Below are 19,310 nucleotides of genomic sequence, written 5' to 3' on the forward strand. Positions count from 1 at the left end.
ATGAAAGAGCTTTAAAAATTAGAAGAGTATGGACAATCGATTAATGGTTGTTAAGGGCAATTCTGTTTCATGTGCCTTTATAGGGAAAATTTTTAAACAAAACATGCCTAGCTTTATTTTGTTCCCAGGAGCATCACTGGATAACAATCACTTTGTAACCTTGTACTGATTAGTTAAGAATAAATTAGCTTTGTCATATATTAAGAACAGGAATTTCATAGTGCAATTGTTAAAATTTTTCTTAGCAGTGGAACCCCTTTAAAATGAAATTTTATATGGAATCTCAAATGCATGAAATAAACTAAAGAGTTCACTGTGGTTGCAGCACAGTGAGGCCTTCTCACAGCAAAGTCAATAGTAGTACAAAATAACTATCTACTTAAGTCCACAGACTTAGGAAGGTTTCCAGTAAGTTCTTCTCAGTTAGAAACTTTTTTAACTTTGCCTTACCAGGCCAACAATCAAGCTGGCACTTAAAAGTGAACTTCCTACAGTTTAGGTCAGCTGTTTAAAACAGCTTGGTAGAACATGGCTGTCAAATAGCAATCACTCACAGAAACGGAACTGAGCTCTCCTGGCGCACACGCGTCTCTGCTGACACTAAGCACCGCGGTGCTGCCCCTTGCTGACCAGGCCCCGGACCCCTGGCCTCAGGGCCTCACCGACACCCACTCCTCACCTAGCAGAACTCAGGCATCTTGAGAACAAAGTTCAGAGCGTTTTCTGTGACACAGAAGTGAACTACCTAAAGTTTTAAAAGGCTAAGATGCATCTGTGAATTTCAAATGCAGAAATGGAATTTAAAGTGTTTGTAAAGAAATTATGTTATAAAGTGCAAGATATTATTTGCAACTTATACAACTTCATGAGAAAATATACTGCTCAGAATCTGACAGAAGGCTAAGTAAAACATTTTCTTAGTCTAAAAATACGGGTAAAATACCTCTACATCTTAAAATAAATTGAAGAATTAAACAAACCGATTTTGATAAAATGTGTTAAAATGATAGTTTACAAAAAGAAAACTTAGATCATTTTAAACATTTCAGTAAATATGGAGATATATCTGTCAAGAGTAAAAGTGAGATTTATTTAGAAATAGCCAAGTACAAAAAATGAAAAATTATATATCTAAAATTCTTAAGGAAAGGTTGGAAACCACTAAATTGTTCTGAGAATATTACTAATACACTTTGAATTTCAAATATTCCTTGAGATACAAATTATCTGAATTAATATTCAGATGTCCATAGCTATTTTCTTTTTTAAAAAAATCTTTTAATAAAATGGCTCTACCTTCTTATTTTTTTCCTTGGAAGACAGAGTTTTAAGCAACAAGTAGGTAATAAATCCTAAAGAAAACAGTGTGATACACCCAATTTCAAAGGCAGCTATCACTAGCAAAAGGGATTTATATGCCTGGACGATTTTACTTTTAATCATATTTTGTTTCATCACACCAATACATCAACCACAATAAGGCATACTGAAGCATAGAAGGTCTTCATGCTATATAATTTGGTACAGAAGCTTGGGATCATCTTACTGATTAGGTAATCACATCAAAATTTTTACATTTCTATAAAACTATTGAGAGGTTACACAATTTAAAGTATATAATACACTTCAAAACATATTCCCAAAATTTTATGTTTAGGATATTTTAAAAAGAGTACACCCTGAAATATAAACGCAATCAGAGAGATATAAATTGAATGAGTTCTTTCTGTATTTTTAATGGCTCTGACACTTTTCTCTTTGGTATAATGCACAGAAATGTCAATAACTTGGCAATAGGGTAAAACAATCTAAATTTATTTCCAACCAGCAATTTAAAAATTCCTAACAGTGAATATGTAAGTAGTATCATCTACTCTAATATATATATTTTGATCTTATACTTAAAAGTATTTTTCCAGAAATGGAAGTTTCTGTGGCCACTTGCCAGACATAGAACTAATAAATGATATAGCAAATAAGAACAGCAAAGAAAATCAAAGCATACTCTAACATTTTAATAACTTTTGCTTGTGGTGACCTTCTGTGATGTACAGTTCTGGAACCTCTGTTTTACATATAATTGGAGCTGAAAAGAGAAAAAAAACCCTTTGATTGGTACAATAAAAACCATATACTTTTTAATGTAACATTTTGTGTGATTTATGTATCTTTAAAAAAAAATACACAAAGTGATACTACTCATTTTACAAAAATCAAACATACACCTAATATACTTTAGGATATCTAGCTAGGAGTCTTTGGAAAAGAGAAAAAAAAAACCCACACCAATTCTTGAGGATTGATCCTTCTGACCTCTCAAAAACCTATGGCTTTGGCCATTATTTCATAAAAACTAGCACATACTATGGATTCTTGGGTGGAACAGGATAATCATTTTTACAAGATAAAAGTAACTGGCTTTCATATATGAAATAAAATTTGGGAATTCAATTTTAAAAACAATGGATTTAGATAAAAGTATTAAAATTAGTTTTATAATTCAAAGAGCTGATAAATTATATTTACAGTTGTACTTTGAAATTCAATGCTTTAACTAAATGATACATAAAGAAAAAATAGCTTATTATATGATCATATTCATTCTGTCTGCTACTGTGGGCACTGTTCTAGGCTCTAGGGATGGACACATCAATAAACAAAACAGAGATCAATGCCCTGGTAGATTTCACAAGATCACACATGAGAATTCCTCTTCTCCCTCCCAAACTATAAAATTCATAGGCTGATTAAATCCACCAAAACCATTTGGATTTACTTCTCCCATTTCAAAAATGGAAAGCCACCATGGGCCAAGAGTATGTTTTCTGAACTATTTTGACACTGAGTTACAATATTCTGAAAATAATGAGTCTGAAATAGACGCAGTGATTAAATTAAAACAGAAAAAGCATTACTCTGTAAGGAGCACAAGGAGGATTTAGTGCTGCTAAAGCAGAGGTAATTGGAGTAAACGGAGGCAAAGACCCACAAAGGCAGCATGCTAATAAGCCATGAATTTCAAAGACAGTCAAATAGATAAACTGACAAGGACATTGTGGGAAATAAAATGAGGGACACAAGGCACAGAAGGAAATAATCAAAAAGTAAAAAAGAATCTTATTTTCTAAAAACTTTGGAAACTTTGATTTTAACACATACCCATAACCTATAAGCCTTGAGATTATCATCCAAATGCTACTCATGGCCGCCCCATTGTACTGGGGCCCCCTCTACCTTCCTTTGCATCTTTAGGTCCATCTTTGGATTCACAAGCTCTGACATCAAAGCACAGGAATTCGAATCGACAGTCTGGATCCCTTATTAAAATAAAAATTCTCACAGAATCAATAACAGAATTTGTTAAAAAAAAAAAAAAAGAGCCTAAGAATTAGGTTTTTAATCAAGTACTATTTTATGTCTATGATTCCCAAACAAAGTATATAGCTTCCACTTAGATATGAAATTTGACATAATTAATGGTAGGTTAACAGTCATTTGCTGTGTACTAGAGCCCCAGGATGGGCTTTGAAATTTTTTTCCTCAGCTAACTGAACCTTTTTACTGTGATGTATTTTTATTTTCTCCATCCATCCATCCATCCATCCATCCATCCATCCATCCATCCATCCATCCACTCACTTGTTTTGGCAAACATTCAGTGAGAACCTACTATGTGCCAGACAGTTACAGATGCTGGGAAAACAACAGTGAACACAATGGACAAGGTTTCAGTCAAGGAGCTAACATTTTAGTTGCAGAAGACAAGGCATAAGTAAACAGAGAAGTGCTATGAAGGAATCAAACAGGGCAGTGGGCCGGAAGATGACGGTGAGGCATGGGGTGGGGAATCCAACAGACGGGGTGGTCAGCGATTACCTACTTCTTACGATCCTTGTCTTTCTTTAAGGTGCTACCTGATGCAGCAAATGACTGGTTCTGGAGTGTTTCACAGGTAGTTTTCTTTTTAGAAAAAGCAATTATTTCTTCTTCTAAAAGTTTTCTCTTTTCTTCAAGCTTCAGTTTCTCTTCTTGGTGAACTCTTTTAAGGTGCTCAAATTTGGCCTGTAGCTGTGAAACAAAGGTGCAATACTCACTAAGGACACAGGGTGACAGCACAAGCACAGGAATGTACTCCAGCTCAGGAAAACAAAAGTAACCCTCAACTACAGTTTTCCTAACACTCAAAAGTTCGTGCTTAAAGGCAAAGTTTAGGAATGGAATTTCCTTGGTACCTTTACGTTTAAATGAGTTACAATGCAAAAAAAGAAAAAATGTTTGGAATAAATGTAAAACTCATAATCATGAAAAAATTCTTTTTAAAACCGTTGATCTTTTTCTCCTGAGTTATTTTCTCTCTCTACTTTTTCCCATAAAGCCTCTTAAAATAAAGTTTCTCAAAGCCATGCTCAAACAAAATACATTCATTTAAAGATAGTATGCGTAGTGAAACAGTTGTTGAATAGTTATACTGATAGACTCTTTGGAAAGCAATTGCCAATTTTAGTAAAGAACCTTAAAAATCTACTATATTTTTTCCTTAATCATTCTACCTCTTAAATCTAAAATAAACAAAGAAATCCTAAGTTCAGAGAAATACTTATATATGAAAATATTCCCTGTAGTAGAATTTACATCATAATGGAAAAAATTGTCTAAGTATCCAAAATTAAGTCGAAAAACAAATTTATGCTTAATATATTCAATGTAACCACTAAGATGAGTTTTGAAAGTTTGTAACATTACCATGTGATATTCCCCTTATCAAGTGAAATAGCGGAAATGGAAAAATATTTAAGTTAAGGACAAACTTTAGTAAATATTCATTTCCTTGGGGCACAATATCATCCTAATAAACCATAAGAAAAGAGCATCATCTTGGATGTCAATTTAGAGGCAGGCCTAAATCTGACATTATTTTATTCCAATAAAGTTGAGTTGGGGATGGATAACAGTGGCATATTTATCAGAGCTATGAAAGGAATAAAACTGAAAAACATCTAAGACAGATAAAAAATTGGACAGGAAGAGATAATCTAACATTTTTACCATGATATCTGATATAGTAAGCACTAAAAAAATATTAGCCATTATTATTTTTAAAAAGCAAAAAAACAAAAATGGATGCCACTGCTCTTCAACTCTTGCATGGGCACTTAATGACTCCTTCCCCTTGAGCTCCATTATGGCCATGAAAGAAACCCTTCAAACACCATGTTGCACAGTAATATTAATAGTTTCCATGACCCACTCCTCCCTGAGATATCCTACACTCCTAGCTCAAGAAAGGATTCTAAACGATCTTAAGGATTAACAATAAAATAAAATATAAACATTTAAGTCCAAAAAGTCAATTGTGCAACAATGAATGGCAGTATACCTGGCTTAACTGTGGTTTGCTTAAAAAACATCTAGAAGCTTTTGGGTGGCGTGGCTGACAAGAACACAAGCAAGTGTCTAGAATCTACATAAAGAAAAAAAAAACTTTTTTTTTTCTTCAGACCTGGCAGATACAGTGAAACTGGCATTTTCAGTTCAGGGCAGCAACCTAGCATTAATACAAAAAGGACAGCATGGTGTCTAGAAAAGATGTCATGCAATAGTTAAGGAAATATTTCACTAAAAATAAGAGACTGAAAGGAAGAAATTAGAAGAAGCTAAACTTTAGCCTAATAAAATGTAAATATTCAAAATATAGAATAGGTTGTCTTGTGAGCCAATGAATGCCTTGATAGGAGAACAGTCAGAGGCCGAATAAGGTTGGAAAAAGATAATTAGGACTCTTTATTTTTTTTCAATCCAGGGAATTACTTTTTAAAATCTTCCCAGGAATGAGTAGTAATGAAAATATGAGAAAACTGGATTCCAGTTTCTCTGTATCCTCTCCAACATTTATTTTCTTTCTTTTCTTTCCTCCCTCCCTCCCTCTCTTTCTTTCTATACCAGTCATCCTTGTAGGTTTGAAGTAGTTTCTCATGGTCGTTTTAATTTGCATTTCCCTTAATGGCTAATGATGCTAAGCATCTTACCATGTGTCTTTATTGGGCACTTGTATATCTTCTTTGGAGAAATGCCTATTCAAGTCCTCTGCCCATTCTTTAATTAGGTGATTTGTCTTTTTGTTGTGGAGTTATGGGAGTTCTTCATATATTCTGAATATTAAACCTTTATCTGATATATAGTTTGAAACTATTTTCTATTATTCTGGAGGCTATCTTCACTTTCTTGATAATTTCCTTTTATGCACAGTTTTTAATTGGATAGAACCCAATTTATCTATTCTTTGTTTCTTATACTTTTTGTGTTATATCTGCCAAATCCCATGTCATGAAGACTTGCCCTTATGATATTTTCTAAGAGTTTTATACTTTTAACTCTTACATTTAGGTCCTTGATCTATTTTGAGTTGTTTTTGTATGAGGTGTAAAATAGGGGTCTAACTTCGTTTACCTGCATGTGGATATCCAGCTTTTCTAGGACCATTTGTTTTAGAGACTATTCTTTCCCCACTCAAAAGCCAGTTGGCCAGAGGACATCATCAAGATGCTGGTGAAAGACATCCCTGGAAAAATTTTCCCTTAGAGAAAGCTTAATAAAAGGGCAGATTCCACATGCTTAGAACAACAAAGTCTGGAGTAAGACTATATAAACACTGAATCAGAGGGGGAAAAAAACACAAAGGAAGAAGGTAGGAGATCTACTACTCAGGCATACAAGTCCGGACCCCATCCCCATGGCCAATCCTGAGTGGCTTAAGAGTCACACAGCAGCATCACCCAGCCCAGGTACCTCCTACGATGGTCACTGACCACATTCCCATACAGGAATCCAAGACAACCTGTTACATCCTTAAGGGCTGGCGAGCATGCATATACAAAGCATCCCCAGGAAATAAGAGCCACTGGTAGCAGAACTGTTGGGAAGCAGCGCACACTCCTAACCCCATCCCTAACTGCTAAAGAACCTAAACAAAAATTGGGCATTTTTTAACACTGTCCACTATCTGGGTCCCTGGGGTGAGATATTCTAATGTGGAAGTTACCAGAGGCAGAAAAGCCATACGGGAAAAGGGAAGAACTAAATCGTAAGGAAGGGTAGATCCAAGACTGATAGGGATAATAAAAAGGTAGCCCTGGCTTGGGCAAAGATATCAACGAAGATCAAAATTCATACAAAGAACCAGGAAGATATGGCTCATTCAAGGCAATCAATGAAAACTTCAGAGAAAATAGTCACTTGAACAACTAATCTTTAAGAAGTTCAAATAAATATCCCCAATCAATTCAAGGAGTAGAGGAAAATATGGACAAAAATAAACTAAATATGGATATTGAGCTAAAGGTTATTAAGAATGACAATGTGTGAACAAAAAGAATTAGAACATTTTAAAAAGGAACAGAGTAAAACTCAGAGGGATGAAAACACAATACTGGAGCCTAAATGTACACTAGAGGCATACACAGCAGATTTGGACAGGCAACAGAAAGACTCAAGGAACTGTAAGCAGAACAATCAAATGCCAAAGATAAAGAGAGAATTCTGAAAACAGCAAGACAAAAGGGATTCAACCTCAATAAAACTAAATTCTGATTTCTTATTAGAAATGATGGGAGCAAGAAGACAATGGTACAATATATTTAAGGTACTGAAAGAGAAAAACTGCCAGCCAAAATTCATTATCCAGGAAAACTGCCCTTCAGAAATGAGGGATAGTTTAAGACATTCACAGATAAACAAAATCTGAGAGTGTTCATCACCAAAACACCTACCTGCCCTAAAAGAAATACTGAAAGGAAAAGACAAGTAAGAGTAGCTTGGAGCAGTAAGAAGTGACGATCTCCATTAAAGGTAATTATATGGATAAACACAAAACGAACAGTACCGTATCCTCAGTATAATAATTCTACTCTTTATTATGTATAATATTTAGAATGAAGTTGAATAAGAAGTAATCACATTTCTTTGAAATGGACATATAAAATATAAACAGGAAATGTGTGACAAAAACAACATAAAGAAGGGAAACAGAGAGGGGAGCAAAGACTGTGTGTGCTACTGAAACGAAGATGGTATCTTTTCAAACAAGTAGGTTATTGACTTAGGCTGTTTAATACAAATCCTAGGGTAACCACAAAGTAAGTATTTAAAATAAAGAAAGGGAAATGAAAATGTAAATCAATCAGTTACATCACAAAAGATCAACTATATACAAAAGAAGGTGCAAAACAGGAGAGGCAAAAAAGATATATAAAATATGAAAGACAAAATGGCTTAACAGTAATTACTTATCAGTAATTATAATGAACGTAAATGGACTAAACTCTCTTATTATTGTGTAATGCAGCAGTGCCCCAAAATGTGTCCACTGAGTGCAATGACTGTGCCACAGTGATGAGGGAGGTTGTTGGTGTGGGACGAGTGGGGTGGGGGGTGGGAGGTGTACAGGAACCTCATATTTTTTAATGTAACATTTTTTGGGTGAAGTATATATCTTCAAAAAAACACAATTTACAAAAATGATGTAGTGGCGGGTGGGGAGTGAGTTATATGGGAACCTCTTACATTTTTTGTTTTCTAATGTTTTTTAACGTAACATTCCTTGTGATCTATTAGCTTTAATTTTTAAAAAGATATTATTAAAATTTTTTTCAATAAAATATATATTCTACAAGAAAAAAAAAGGTCATAGACTGGCAGAATGGATAAAAATAAACAACTATAAGTTGTTTATAGGAGACTCCACCTTAGACCCAAAGACATAAACAGGTTGCAAATAAAAGGGTGGGAAAAAATTCCATGCACATAGTAACCAAAAGACAGCTGGGGCAGCTATACTAATATCAGATAAAACAGAAAATCTGGATATCCACATGCAGATAAAACGTTTTCTAAAAAGTTACAAGAGACAAAGAACAGTATATATTAATAAAAGGATTAATAAACCACAAGAAATAACAATCATAAACATTTATGCACCCCACTGCAGTACCACCAAATATATGAGGCAAACATTGACAAAACTGAAGGGAGAAAAAGAAACCTCTACCATAATAGAGACTTCAAGATGCCAGTTTTATCAAAGGATATAACACCTGGATAGAAGATCTTAATAAAACGGAGAACTTGCACAATATTATAAAATAAACTAGACCTAATAGATACATAAAGAACTCTTGATCTGAAAACAGCAAAGTACACATTCGTCTCAAGTGCACAGGATTATTTTCCAGGATAGACTACACATTAGGACACTTAACAAGTTTCAATATATATACAGAGATCAAAATTATATAAGGCATCTCCTCTGGCCACAAAGGAAAAAGCTAGAAATTAGTAACAGAGGAAGAAATGGAAAGTCCACAAATATACAGAAGTTAAACAACACACTTTTAAACAACTAATGTGTCAAAGATGAAATCACAAAACACATTAGGAAATTTCTGGAGACGAATGAAAATGAGAACAGAACATATAAAAACACATGGAACATGGCAAAGGCAGTGCTTAGAGGGAAATTTATAGCCCTAAATGCTTACATGAACAAAAGAAGAGCTCAAGTCAGAGACCTACCACACATCTGCAGGAACCAGAAAAGGAACAGCAATTAAACCCAAAGCAATCAGAAGGAACAAAATAACGAAGGTTGGAACAGAAATAGAGAATTAAAAAAAAAAACACTAAAGAATCAACAAAACAAAACGTTGGTACCTGGAGAAGATCAATAAAATAAAATAAATAAATAAATAACCCCTTAGCTAGACTGACAAAGACAAAGGAGAAAGGATGCAAATAATTACAATCAGAAATGAAAAGGGGGACATTATTACCAACCCACAATAATAATAAGGATTATATAAGGATACTAATTTGTATGCTAACAAATTAGACAACTGAGATGACTGGACAAACTCCCAGAAACTCCCAGCCTACACCGACTCTAGAAGAAATACAAACCAGTAATAAGTAGAGACTGAATCAGTAATCAAAAAATTCCTAACACAGAACAGCCTAGAACCAGACAGTTTCACTGAGGTATCCTCTCATACCACTAGAATGGCTACTAACAAAACAAAACAAAACAAAAAACAGATAATAGTAAGTGTTGGAGAGGATGTGGAGAAAGAGGAACACTCCATGTATTACTGGTGGGGATATAAAATGGTACAGCTGCTACAGAAAACAGTATGGAGATTCTTCAGAAAGTTAAGTCTGGAATTACCATATGACCCAGCAATTCCACTTCTAGATATATATCCAAAAGAAATGAAAGCAAGGAATTGAACAGATTTTGCACACTGATGTTACATGTGGCTTTATTTAACAATTACCAAAGGGTGGAAGCAAACCAAGTGTCCATCAACATACAAATGGATAAACAAAATATGGAATACATATATATATATAAAATGGAATATTACTCAGCCATAAAAACAAATGAAGTTTTAATGGATGCACCCTGAAGACATCATGTGGAAAGAAATAAGCCAGAAACAAAAGGACAAATACTGTATGACCTTACTTATATAAAAGAAGCAGAATATGCACATTCAAAAGTCAGAAACTAGAATACAGGTTACCAGGAGCCAACTGGAAGAGGGGAATTGCTATGGAGTTTCTGTTTGCAGTGATGGAAAAGTTTTGGCAATAGATGAGGGGGATGGAGGCACAACTTTGCATATGTATTTAACATCACTAATATGTATATTCGAAAAGGGAAAAGGGTGAAATTGTGGGTGTATGTAAGTTACCACACATACATACCCATAGAACTAAACAACACAATGAGTGAACCCTAATGTAAGCTAGTGGGCTAAAGATAATTGCACAATTATTGTTTCATGAACTGTAATAAAGATGCTACTATACTATGCAAAATGGTAATAACAGGGAAAACTGTGTATGTGTGTGTGGGGGGGGAGTTATCTGGGAACTCTGTACTTACCACATGATGTATCTGTAAACCTACAACCACTCATATGGGGGAAAAAAAAGATCAATTGACCATATATGTGTGGGCATATTTCTGGTCTTTCAGTTATATTCCACTGATTTATTTGACTATTTTTATGCCAATATCATACTTTTTGCTTACTATCACCTTGTAATACAATTTGAAATTGGGAAGTGTGAGCCCTCTGACTCTGTTTCAAGATTGTTTTTGCTATTCAGGGCCCCTTGCAGTTCTGTGTAAATTTAAGGATTGGTTTATCCACTTCTGCAAAATAAAGCTACTGGATTTTTAAATAGGGATTGTACTGAATTTGTATATTGCTTTGGGAAATACTGACATATTAACAATGTTAACTCTTCCAATCCATGAACATGGGATGTCTTGGTATTTATTTATTCTTTAATTTCTTTCAGTAGTTGTAGTTTTCAGAGTATGAGTCTTTTATATCTTTGATTTAAATTTATTCCCAGATATTTTATTCTTTTAGATGCTATTGTAAATGGAATTGTTTTCCTAATTTCCTCTTCAGATTGTTCAGAGCTCATATATAGGAATACAATTGTTTTTTGTGTTGATCTTGTACCCTGCCGCTTTGATGAATTCATTTATAAACTCTAATAGTTTTCTCATGGATTCCTAGGAGTTGTCTCTATATAACACCATGTCATCAACAAATAGAGATAGTTTTACTTCTTCCTTTTCAGTTTGGATACTTTTTATTTCTTTTTCTTGCCTTATAGTTCTAGCAAGAACTTCTAGAACAATATTGCACTACAGTAGTGAAAGCGGGTATCCTTGTTCCATTCCTCATTTGGGGGGAAAGTTCTCAGTCTTTTACCATTGAGATGATGTTACCTGTAGGTATGCATCTATATTCATAAGGGAAATTAGTCTGTAATTTCCTTTTCTTGTAATGTCTTTAGCAGGCTTAGGTATCATAGGAATGCTGGCCTCACAGAATGAATTAGTAAGTGATCCCTTCTTTTGAATTCTTTGGAAGAGTTTGAGGACTAGTATTAATTCTTCTATAGATGTTTGGTATAATTCACGAGTGAAGCCATCTGGTCCTGAACTTCACTTTAGTGGGAGGTTTTTTATTAATGATTCTATCTCTGTACTTGCTATAGATTTAAACTGGTTTTTTGTGTTTTTTTTTTTCCCATTTCTTCTTGAGTCAATCTGGATAGCTGATGTATTTCTAGGAACTTTCTATTTCTTTCGGATTATCTAGCTTGTTGGTGTACAACTGGCATACACTTATTCATAATACCCTCTTATAATCCTTTTTATTTCTGTAAGGTCAGTAGTGATATCACCATTTTCCTTTACAATTTTTTGTCAGTCCAGCTAAAAGTCTGTCAATTTTATCGATTTTTTTCAAAGAAATAAATTTTGTTTACTCTCTCACAATTGTTTTTCTAGTTTCTATTTCATTTATCTCCACTCCAATCTTAATTATTTCCTTTCTTCTGCTGAGTTTACTTTGTTCTTTTTTTCCCTAGGTCCTCAAGATGTAAAGTTAGGATATTAATTTGGGATCTTCTAATATAATACAGACTTTCATAGCTATAAATTTTCCTCTGAACACTGCCTTCACTGCATCTCATACATTCTGTATGCTGTTTTTGTTTTCACTTGTCTCTAAGTATTTTCTAACTTCCCTTCTAATTTCCTCTTAAACCCATAGATTATGTTTTTTATTTCCAAATATCTGTAAATTTTCCTATTTTCCTCTGTTACGGATTTGTAGCTTCATTCCATTATGTGCAGAGGAGTTACCTTTTATGATTTCAATATTTTAAAATTTGTTTAGACTTCTCATGTTCTAACATATTGCCTATCCTAGAGAATGATCCTTGTACACTACAAAAAAATGTGTATTCCACCATTGTTGGGTGAAGTGTTTTACATATATATATATATATATATATATATATATATATATATATATATATATATATGTTGGTTTATAGCATTGTTCAAGTCTTCTATTTCCTTATTTATTTTCTGCCTAGATATTCTATCCAGGGATGAAAGTGGTGTGTTAAAATTTCAAACTATTATTTTAGAACTACTTCCTCCTCCAATTCTGTCAATTTTGCTTCATATATTTTGGCACTCTGCTCTTAGGTACACATATGTTTATAACTGTTAAATCTTATTGTTAAATCAACCAATTAATATATAATGTCCTTCTTTGTCTCTTATAAAAGTTTTTGGCTTAAAGTCTATTTTGTTTGATATTAATATAGCTATCCCCACTCTCTTGATTACTATTTGCATGAAATATTATTTCCATCATTTCATTTTTTAACTTCTTTGCCTCTGCAGCTCTATAATGTGTCTCCTATAAACTGCATATAATTGGATCATGTTTCTTACCTATTTTGCCAATCTTTGGAGAATTTAATCTATTTACATTTAGGGAAATACCGATAAGGCAAGATTTACTCCTGCCATTTTGCTCAGTTTTTTTTGTACATCTTATACCTTTTTTGTCCCTCCATTCCTCCAATACTATATTCCTTTTGTTTAGACGATATTTTATAATAAGCCATTTTGAATCACTTGTCCTTTCCTTTGGTATACCTTTTTAGATATTTTCTTTATGGTTACCATAGTATACCAAATCTACTACAATTTAGTTTGCATTAATTCCAACATGATTTCAGTAACCTATATATCAGTATCTATATTCCTCTGTTCCTCCCTTTTATGTTGTTCTTGTCACAAATTACATCTTTACACACTGTGTGCCCAGTAACAACGATTTACTGTTTTTTTTTTAATATATTTAATTTTTCAAGTTTACAAGTAAATGGCAGCATGACAAGTGAAAAATGAAATACTGGCATATATATTTACCCATATTATTATTTATGGCATAGATCTATATTTTTTCAGCCAACATCAATATACTATCTAGTGTTCTTTCCTTTCAACATGGAGGACTGCCTTCAGCACTTCCTGTAAGGCAGGTCTAGTAGTAATGAATTCCCTCAGTCTTTATTTATCCAAAAATATCTCAATCTCTCCCTCATTTTGAAGGTCAACTCTTCCCAAGTAATAGTTTTTTTCTTTCAGCACTTTAAATATGTCCTCCTACTGCCTTCTGGTCTTCATGGTTGCTACTGAGAAACTAGATGTTAATCTTATTAAGGATCCTTTATATAGGACTCATCACTTCTCTTTTACTGTTTTTAAGATTCTTTGTTTTTTGCAATGGACAGTTTTTTCATAATGTATCTTGGTATAGATCTGTTTGTGTTCATCCTGCTTGGGTTCACTGAGCATTTTGCATTTGCATATTTAAATCTTTCATCAGATTTTGCAAGTTTTCTGTCATCATTTCTTCAAATATTTTTCTGGCGCTACAGACTATCTTCTGGGAGTCCTATGATACATATATTGGTACACTTGATGGTGGCCCACAGGTTCCTCAGGCTCTGTTCATTTTTTTTCATTCTTTTTTCTGTCCCTCAACCTTGATAATTTCAATTGTTTTGTCTTTGCGTTCGCTGATCCTTTCTTCTACTTTCTCCAATCTGCTCTTGAACCTTCTACTGAATTTTTCATTTCAGTTCCTGAATTTCTTCCTAGATTCTACCTCATTATTGAAATTCTCATTTTGGTAATATTTTGTTTTCCTGATTTCCTTTAGTTCTTTGCCCATGTTTTCCTTTAGTTCAATAATCCTATTTATGAGAACTGTCCTAGGATCTTTGATCAATAATTCCCAGAGACTGCACTTCCTCCAGAATATTTCCTATTGAATACTTTTTTTTTCCTGTGACTGGGCCATAGCTCCCTGTCTCCTTTATGTTTTATAATTTTCTGTTGAGAACTGGACATTCTGAATATTATGTTATAGTCACTCTGGAAATCTAGTTCTCCCACTCTTCAATCAGACTAAAAAGGAAGAAAAAAGCAGGAAGGAAAGAGAAAGGAAAAGAAAAGTAAAGGATCCAAATAGACAAAATACCCATGGGGGGAATCAAGAAAAAAATAATGAACTATACTGCCTCTCCAAGTCTCTTGTTATATACCAGTCAGAAGGTCAAAGCTGCTGGTTTTGAGGCTGACCACTTGTCTCTGTTCATCCTTCAGAGATCTACCAGATGCAAAATTATAAAACACAGAAAGAAAAAACAAAACAGAAAAAAAAAAAAAAAAAGAACCAAAAGGAGGAGGGGAGGAGGAAGAGGAGGAAAAGAGAAAGGTACAATGGTTCGCTGCTGGTGTGAAGCCAGTAGACTCTGCTTCTGAGAAAAGCTGAGGCTAGCATCTGCACTGGGCTCCCAGGGATCTAGCAGAGTGAACAACACAAGAAAGAAATAGAATCTAACCAATGAATAAGTGTAATGGGTCTTTTAAGTCTTGATTGATGCTGGTTTCAGGCCAGACACCACTGATGCAGAGAGGGCTCAAACCAAGGCCAGAGTCTATGCCATACCCTCAGGAATCTGCTGCCAGGAAATGCCTATACAAAGAAGGAAAGTTTTTTTAAAAAAACTAGTTCTTAATATATAGGTGGATGCTGGTGGGAGGCCAGAAGCATTGCTGCCCAAAGCACTGAAACTGAGGCCAGCCTCCACCCAAGGATCCCCAAGACTGACCTCAACTCCAACCCCAACTTTTAGAGGACAGGGTTTCCTCTGGCAGCCCTGGCTCCAGCCAGCTACTCTAGGCAACTGTGGCCATTTCCATTACCATGGGGTTAAACAATGGAACTGGTCACTGGTTCATGCTTTCACTCACAAAAGCTGAACTCTTGGCAGCCTCTCACTTCTTCTGGCACTCTAGTAATTATTCTAAATGTCCATTTTGGTTCCACGGTTACAACCTGTCTCTTTTCCCAGCTCTTCTGTTTTTCTAGTGGAGGAAAGCGATTTGTAAAACTTCCTATTCCACTATTTTTCACCTGCCAATTAAGGTCCTTCTAACAAGATTCTAAAATTCTAGCTTGTCTTTTTCGAGAAGCATGATTTCCTTAGTATTTGCTTATTTAAATGGTTCCTGATTTTAAAAAGATATAATAAATGTGTTTGTGCATGTGCTTCAAGATGGGACCTCATCAAGTTATTATTCAAATCAGTGATTAAAAGACACAGTTCAGGCTTGGAAGGGGAGGATACAGGGAGAAATGTATATTATGCAAATAGAGATAGATCTCTGATTACTTAAATGGAGGGTGACCTATGCATACTTAAATATCTTGAAAGAGTATAGAGTACCACATATTTCATTCATGAGGTTGACTACAAATTCCAGGAAAGCTATAAAGGAAAAACCTTTGAAAGAGTGTTTGTGTGTTTATGTGTGTGTGTGAAAAATGGGACTATAATTCATACTATGTGGAGTTCACAACTTTGATAGCAACAATCTATTTCATTTACATGAAGCATATTACCATTCAGTCATGATCCCATTGTTCAATACAACAGGTATTTAATTCAAATATATTTTCAAATACTCAAAAAATTAAAAAGCAATGGGATAACTAGTTGTGCTGTGTTTAACTAGTCATCAATGCTTTTAAGGTTATGTAACTGATTTAGGACACTGCCATATCTTTTGTAAACACTAGTCTTTTGAAGCTACATTCTGTTGTTCAATGATCCTTTAAAGAAATCCATTTTTAGAAGTTAGAAATGAATACCAGGAAAAACATTTCACTTGTTTAACTAGTTAGAGCTTTAGTCTGAGCTCTGTATCTCACTGTGGTCCCTCTTTTGCCTTGATTGCCTGAAAGTCAGAACTAGGACTGTGTGTTCATTTAAGAAGTTTCCCTGAGCCAAGGCTTTTAGTTGCACTTTTGTGCAACTCACTCCTTCTTGTTTGTTCTCTTCTTGTTTTCATGGTTAAAATGGATCTGCATTTTTACTGCAAATTGTCTACTTTTTGGAAGTAGAAGAGGCACAAATATTAAATGAATAAAATCATACAAAGAAATACTTTCATATAAAATCACAAAAATATATTTCAAAAATGGTTATGTTCTTTTTTGAGGAGATTATATAAACTATTTTTTCTTGTAGTAGGGAAGGAGGTGGGAAATTTCTTTCTTATATAACATGCCTTATTAGCTCATCGAGAATGATGTTAATAGAGATGTGGAAAGGATAATATTTAAATAGTATTTCCAGATATTGTTTGTTCTCTGCTTCTTCCTATCTAGTTATCTAATGTTCACATACTATTATATAAGTGCACATAATTTAAAGCTAACCATAGTGGATTGCACTCGGTCTTGGTCCACATTCTGATGGAAGAGGTGGGCCCAGTATAAATAAGACCTCTGAATTCAATGCAACTGTTACTTCAGTTGTGGTATGACCTAAGTGAATTCAGAGTGGGTTTTAACCCAGATTACTGGAGTACTTTATAAGCAGAGCGACTGTGAAACTGAGAGAAGCCATGGGAGTAGCCAAAAGCTAGAAGTCAAAGGAATCTGGAAGCGAGGAAAGGACATCACCATGTGCATTGCCATTTGACAGAACAGCCAAGGATCCAAGGATCGCTGGCAGCTGCTCCAGAACACCACTCTTCAGGGACAAAGCAACGCCTTGCTGATGCCTCAGTTTTGGATTCCTCCTACCCTCAAAACTGTAATTCAAAAAATTCTGCTTGTTTAAGCCATCCCATTGAATGGGAAATTAAAACACAAACTATAGATGAAAATCAAGATTTATGCAAAAGATAAATTAAGGGTTTTTTGAGTCCTAAAAATATTGAGAGGGTATTTTAAATAACAAAATTTTCTAACACAAAATTTAATATTTTGTTACCAAGAGAATTTCTTTTTACTAGTAACTGCCAGTATTTACTGACATAAATAGCTTAAAATGTCAATAGCCAAGAGTTGGGTGAACAAATGTCTCAGGATGTCCAGAAGATACCAGTTTATATATACTTGTTGCTCTAGTATAATTATTAATAACCATCCTTTCCCTCTTAAAACTGTCCTAATTAAGACAATATATTATAAAGTCCCCCCAGTCCTTAAACTGATAATTCTTGGCCTAAGCAGGAAGGACTAGTGACTGGATCAATAATTCGACTAACTAATCATGAGATTAACTTTCCTTCCAAGTATTAGCAATTAACCGATAAAAACCAGTCATAAGATGCTTTGTAATATTAATAAACAAGTCATCAAAATCTGTCTTTACAGGTAAATAAGGGAAAGTGGGAACTCTTATGACAACTTTGGTCTTTAATATCTTAGGTTTAAATTAGCTTCATCTTTTGCTTAATGCACTCTTTAACACAACTAGTTGAACCAAAACAAAAAACAAAAAAACACCAAAAAACAAAATAACAAGCAAAAATCCACAAATCAACAACTGACATGATTTATCTCTTTTTCCTTCAATCATTTGGGCTCCCTGATTTTTCGGTTTTCCTCTTAAATAATAAATATACATTTAAACACAATTTCTTATATTGGATTTTTAATATTTTTTAAAGCTATAAACCACTTTGACATCATTTCTTCTCATGGATGAAACTAAGAATCATGACAGAGATAATAAACTCTTTAAAGACTTTTACCTACCATCTTAACAATGAATCTACTAATTTAAGAAAAAAACTTTATCATCCTCTTTTCCTATTCATTGCAACTCTCTACCCAATATTTACATTTTAAAATAACTCTAAATATGAATTAAAGGAACATAACATCCAAATGCAACATGTGATCCATGACTAAATCCTGGTTCGAAAACAAAAACAAAAACAAAAAAAGACAGTATTGGGTCAATTGGGGAAACTCAATGTGGGTTAGTTATTAGATGATATTATGACATGACTTAAGTTTCTCAGATGTTATACTGATACTGTGGTTATATAGGAGGAGGAGCTTATACGTAAGAAATGCATGCTGAAGTTCTTAGGGACAGTGTCATAATATCTGCAAACTTCTTTCAGGTGAACAATGGAAAAACACACATACAAATATACATACACACATATAAATAAGTAAATATGGCAAAATGCTCACTGTTAAATCTATATGGGAAGATACCGGTGCCCTGCACTGTTGATTTTCTGTTGTTTGGATATTTTCAAAATAAGAGGTTAAAATTCAAATTATGAATAAGATAAATTAGCAGATAATTCATTTTACAAAACCATCCACTTCATAGTTCATTTAAATAGTAAGTACTTAAAGTGTACTTGAAATAATAAATTTGCAAAATTAAATTACATCACAAATAACTATTCAAAGGCTCTGGTATCATCATCATTATTAGCATTTCTGTCTACTCTTAGAAAATTCCTTTTCGCAGTAAAATGACCCTCACCATAAATGTGCCATTTACACTGCTGTTAGGTATACAGAAAACAGCTTAACTAA

The 19,310-nt window shown here is 34.0% G+C and overlaps 1 protein-coding gene across 3 annotated transcripts in view; it reads right to left on the minus strand.

The window, feature by feature from the left end:
• Positions 1-1,069: 1,069 nt before the first annotated feature.
• SEPTIN10 (septin 10) overlaps positions 1,070-19,310 on the minus strand; it is an 88,455-nt gene continuing 70,214 nt past the window's right edge. The window contains exons 10-11 of one of the 3 annotated variants that reach the window (XM_058278326.2): positions 3,881-4,068; positions 1,070-2,086 (exon numbers count right to left, since the gene is read on the minus strand). In XM_058278326.2, coding sequence (XP_058134309.1) covers positions 2,071-2,086; positions 3,881-4,068 — 204 coding nt within the window. In that variant the 3' untranslated portion in view covers positions 1,070-2,070. Of the gene's footprint in view, positions 2,087-3,302; positions 3,318-3,876; positions 4,069-19,310 lie in introns of those variants that run through there. The other 2 variants (XM_058278327.2, XM_058278328.2) reach the window with 2 other exon arrangements.

This window comes from Dasypus novemcinctus, chromosome 17 (genome assembly GCF_030445035.2).
Source record: "Dasypus novemcinctus isolate mDasNov1 chromosome 17, mDasNov1.1.hap2, whole genome shotgun sequence".
NCBI classification, from domain to species: Eukaryota; Metazoa; Chordata; class Mammalia; order Cingulata; family Dasypodidae; genus Dasypus; species Dasypus novemcinctus.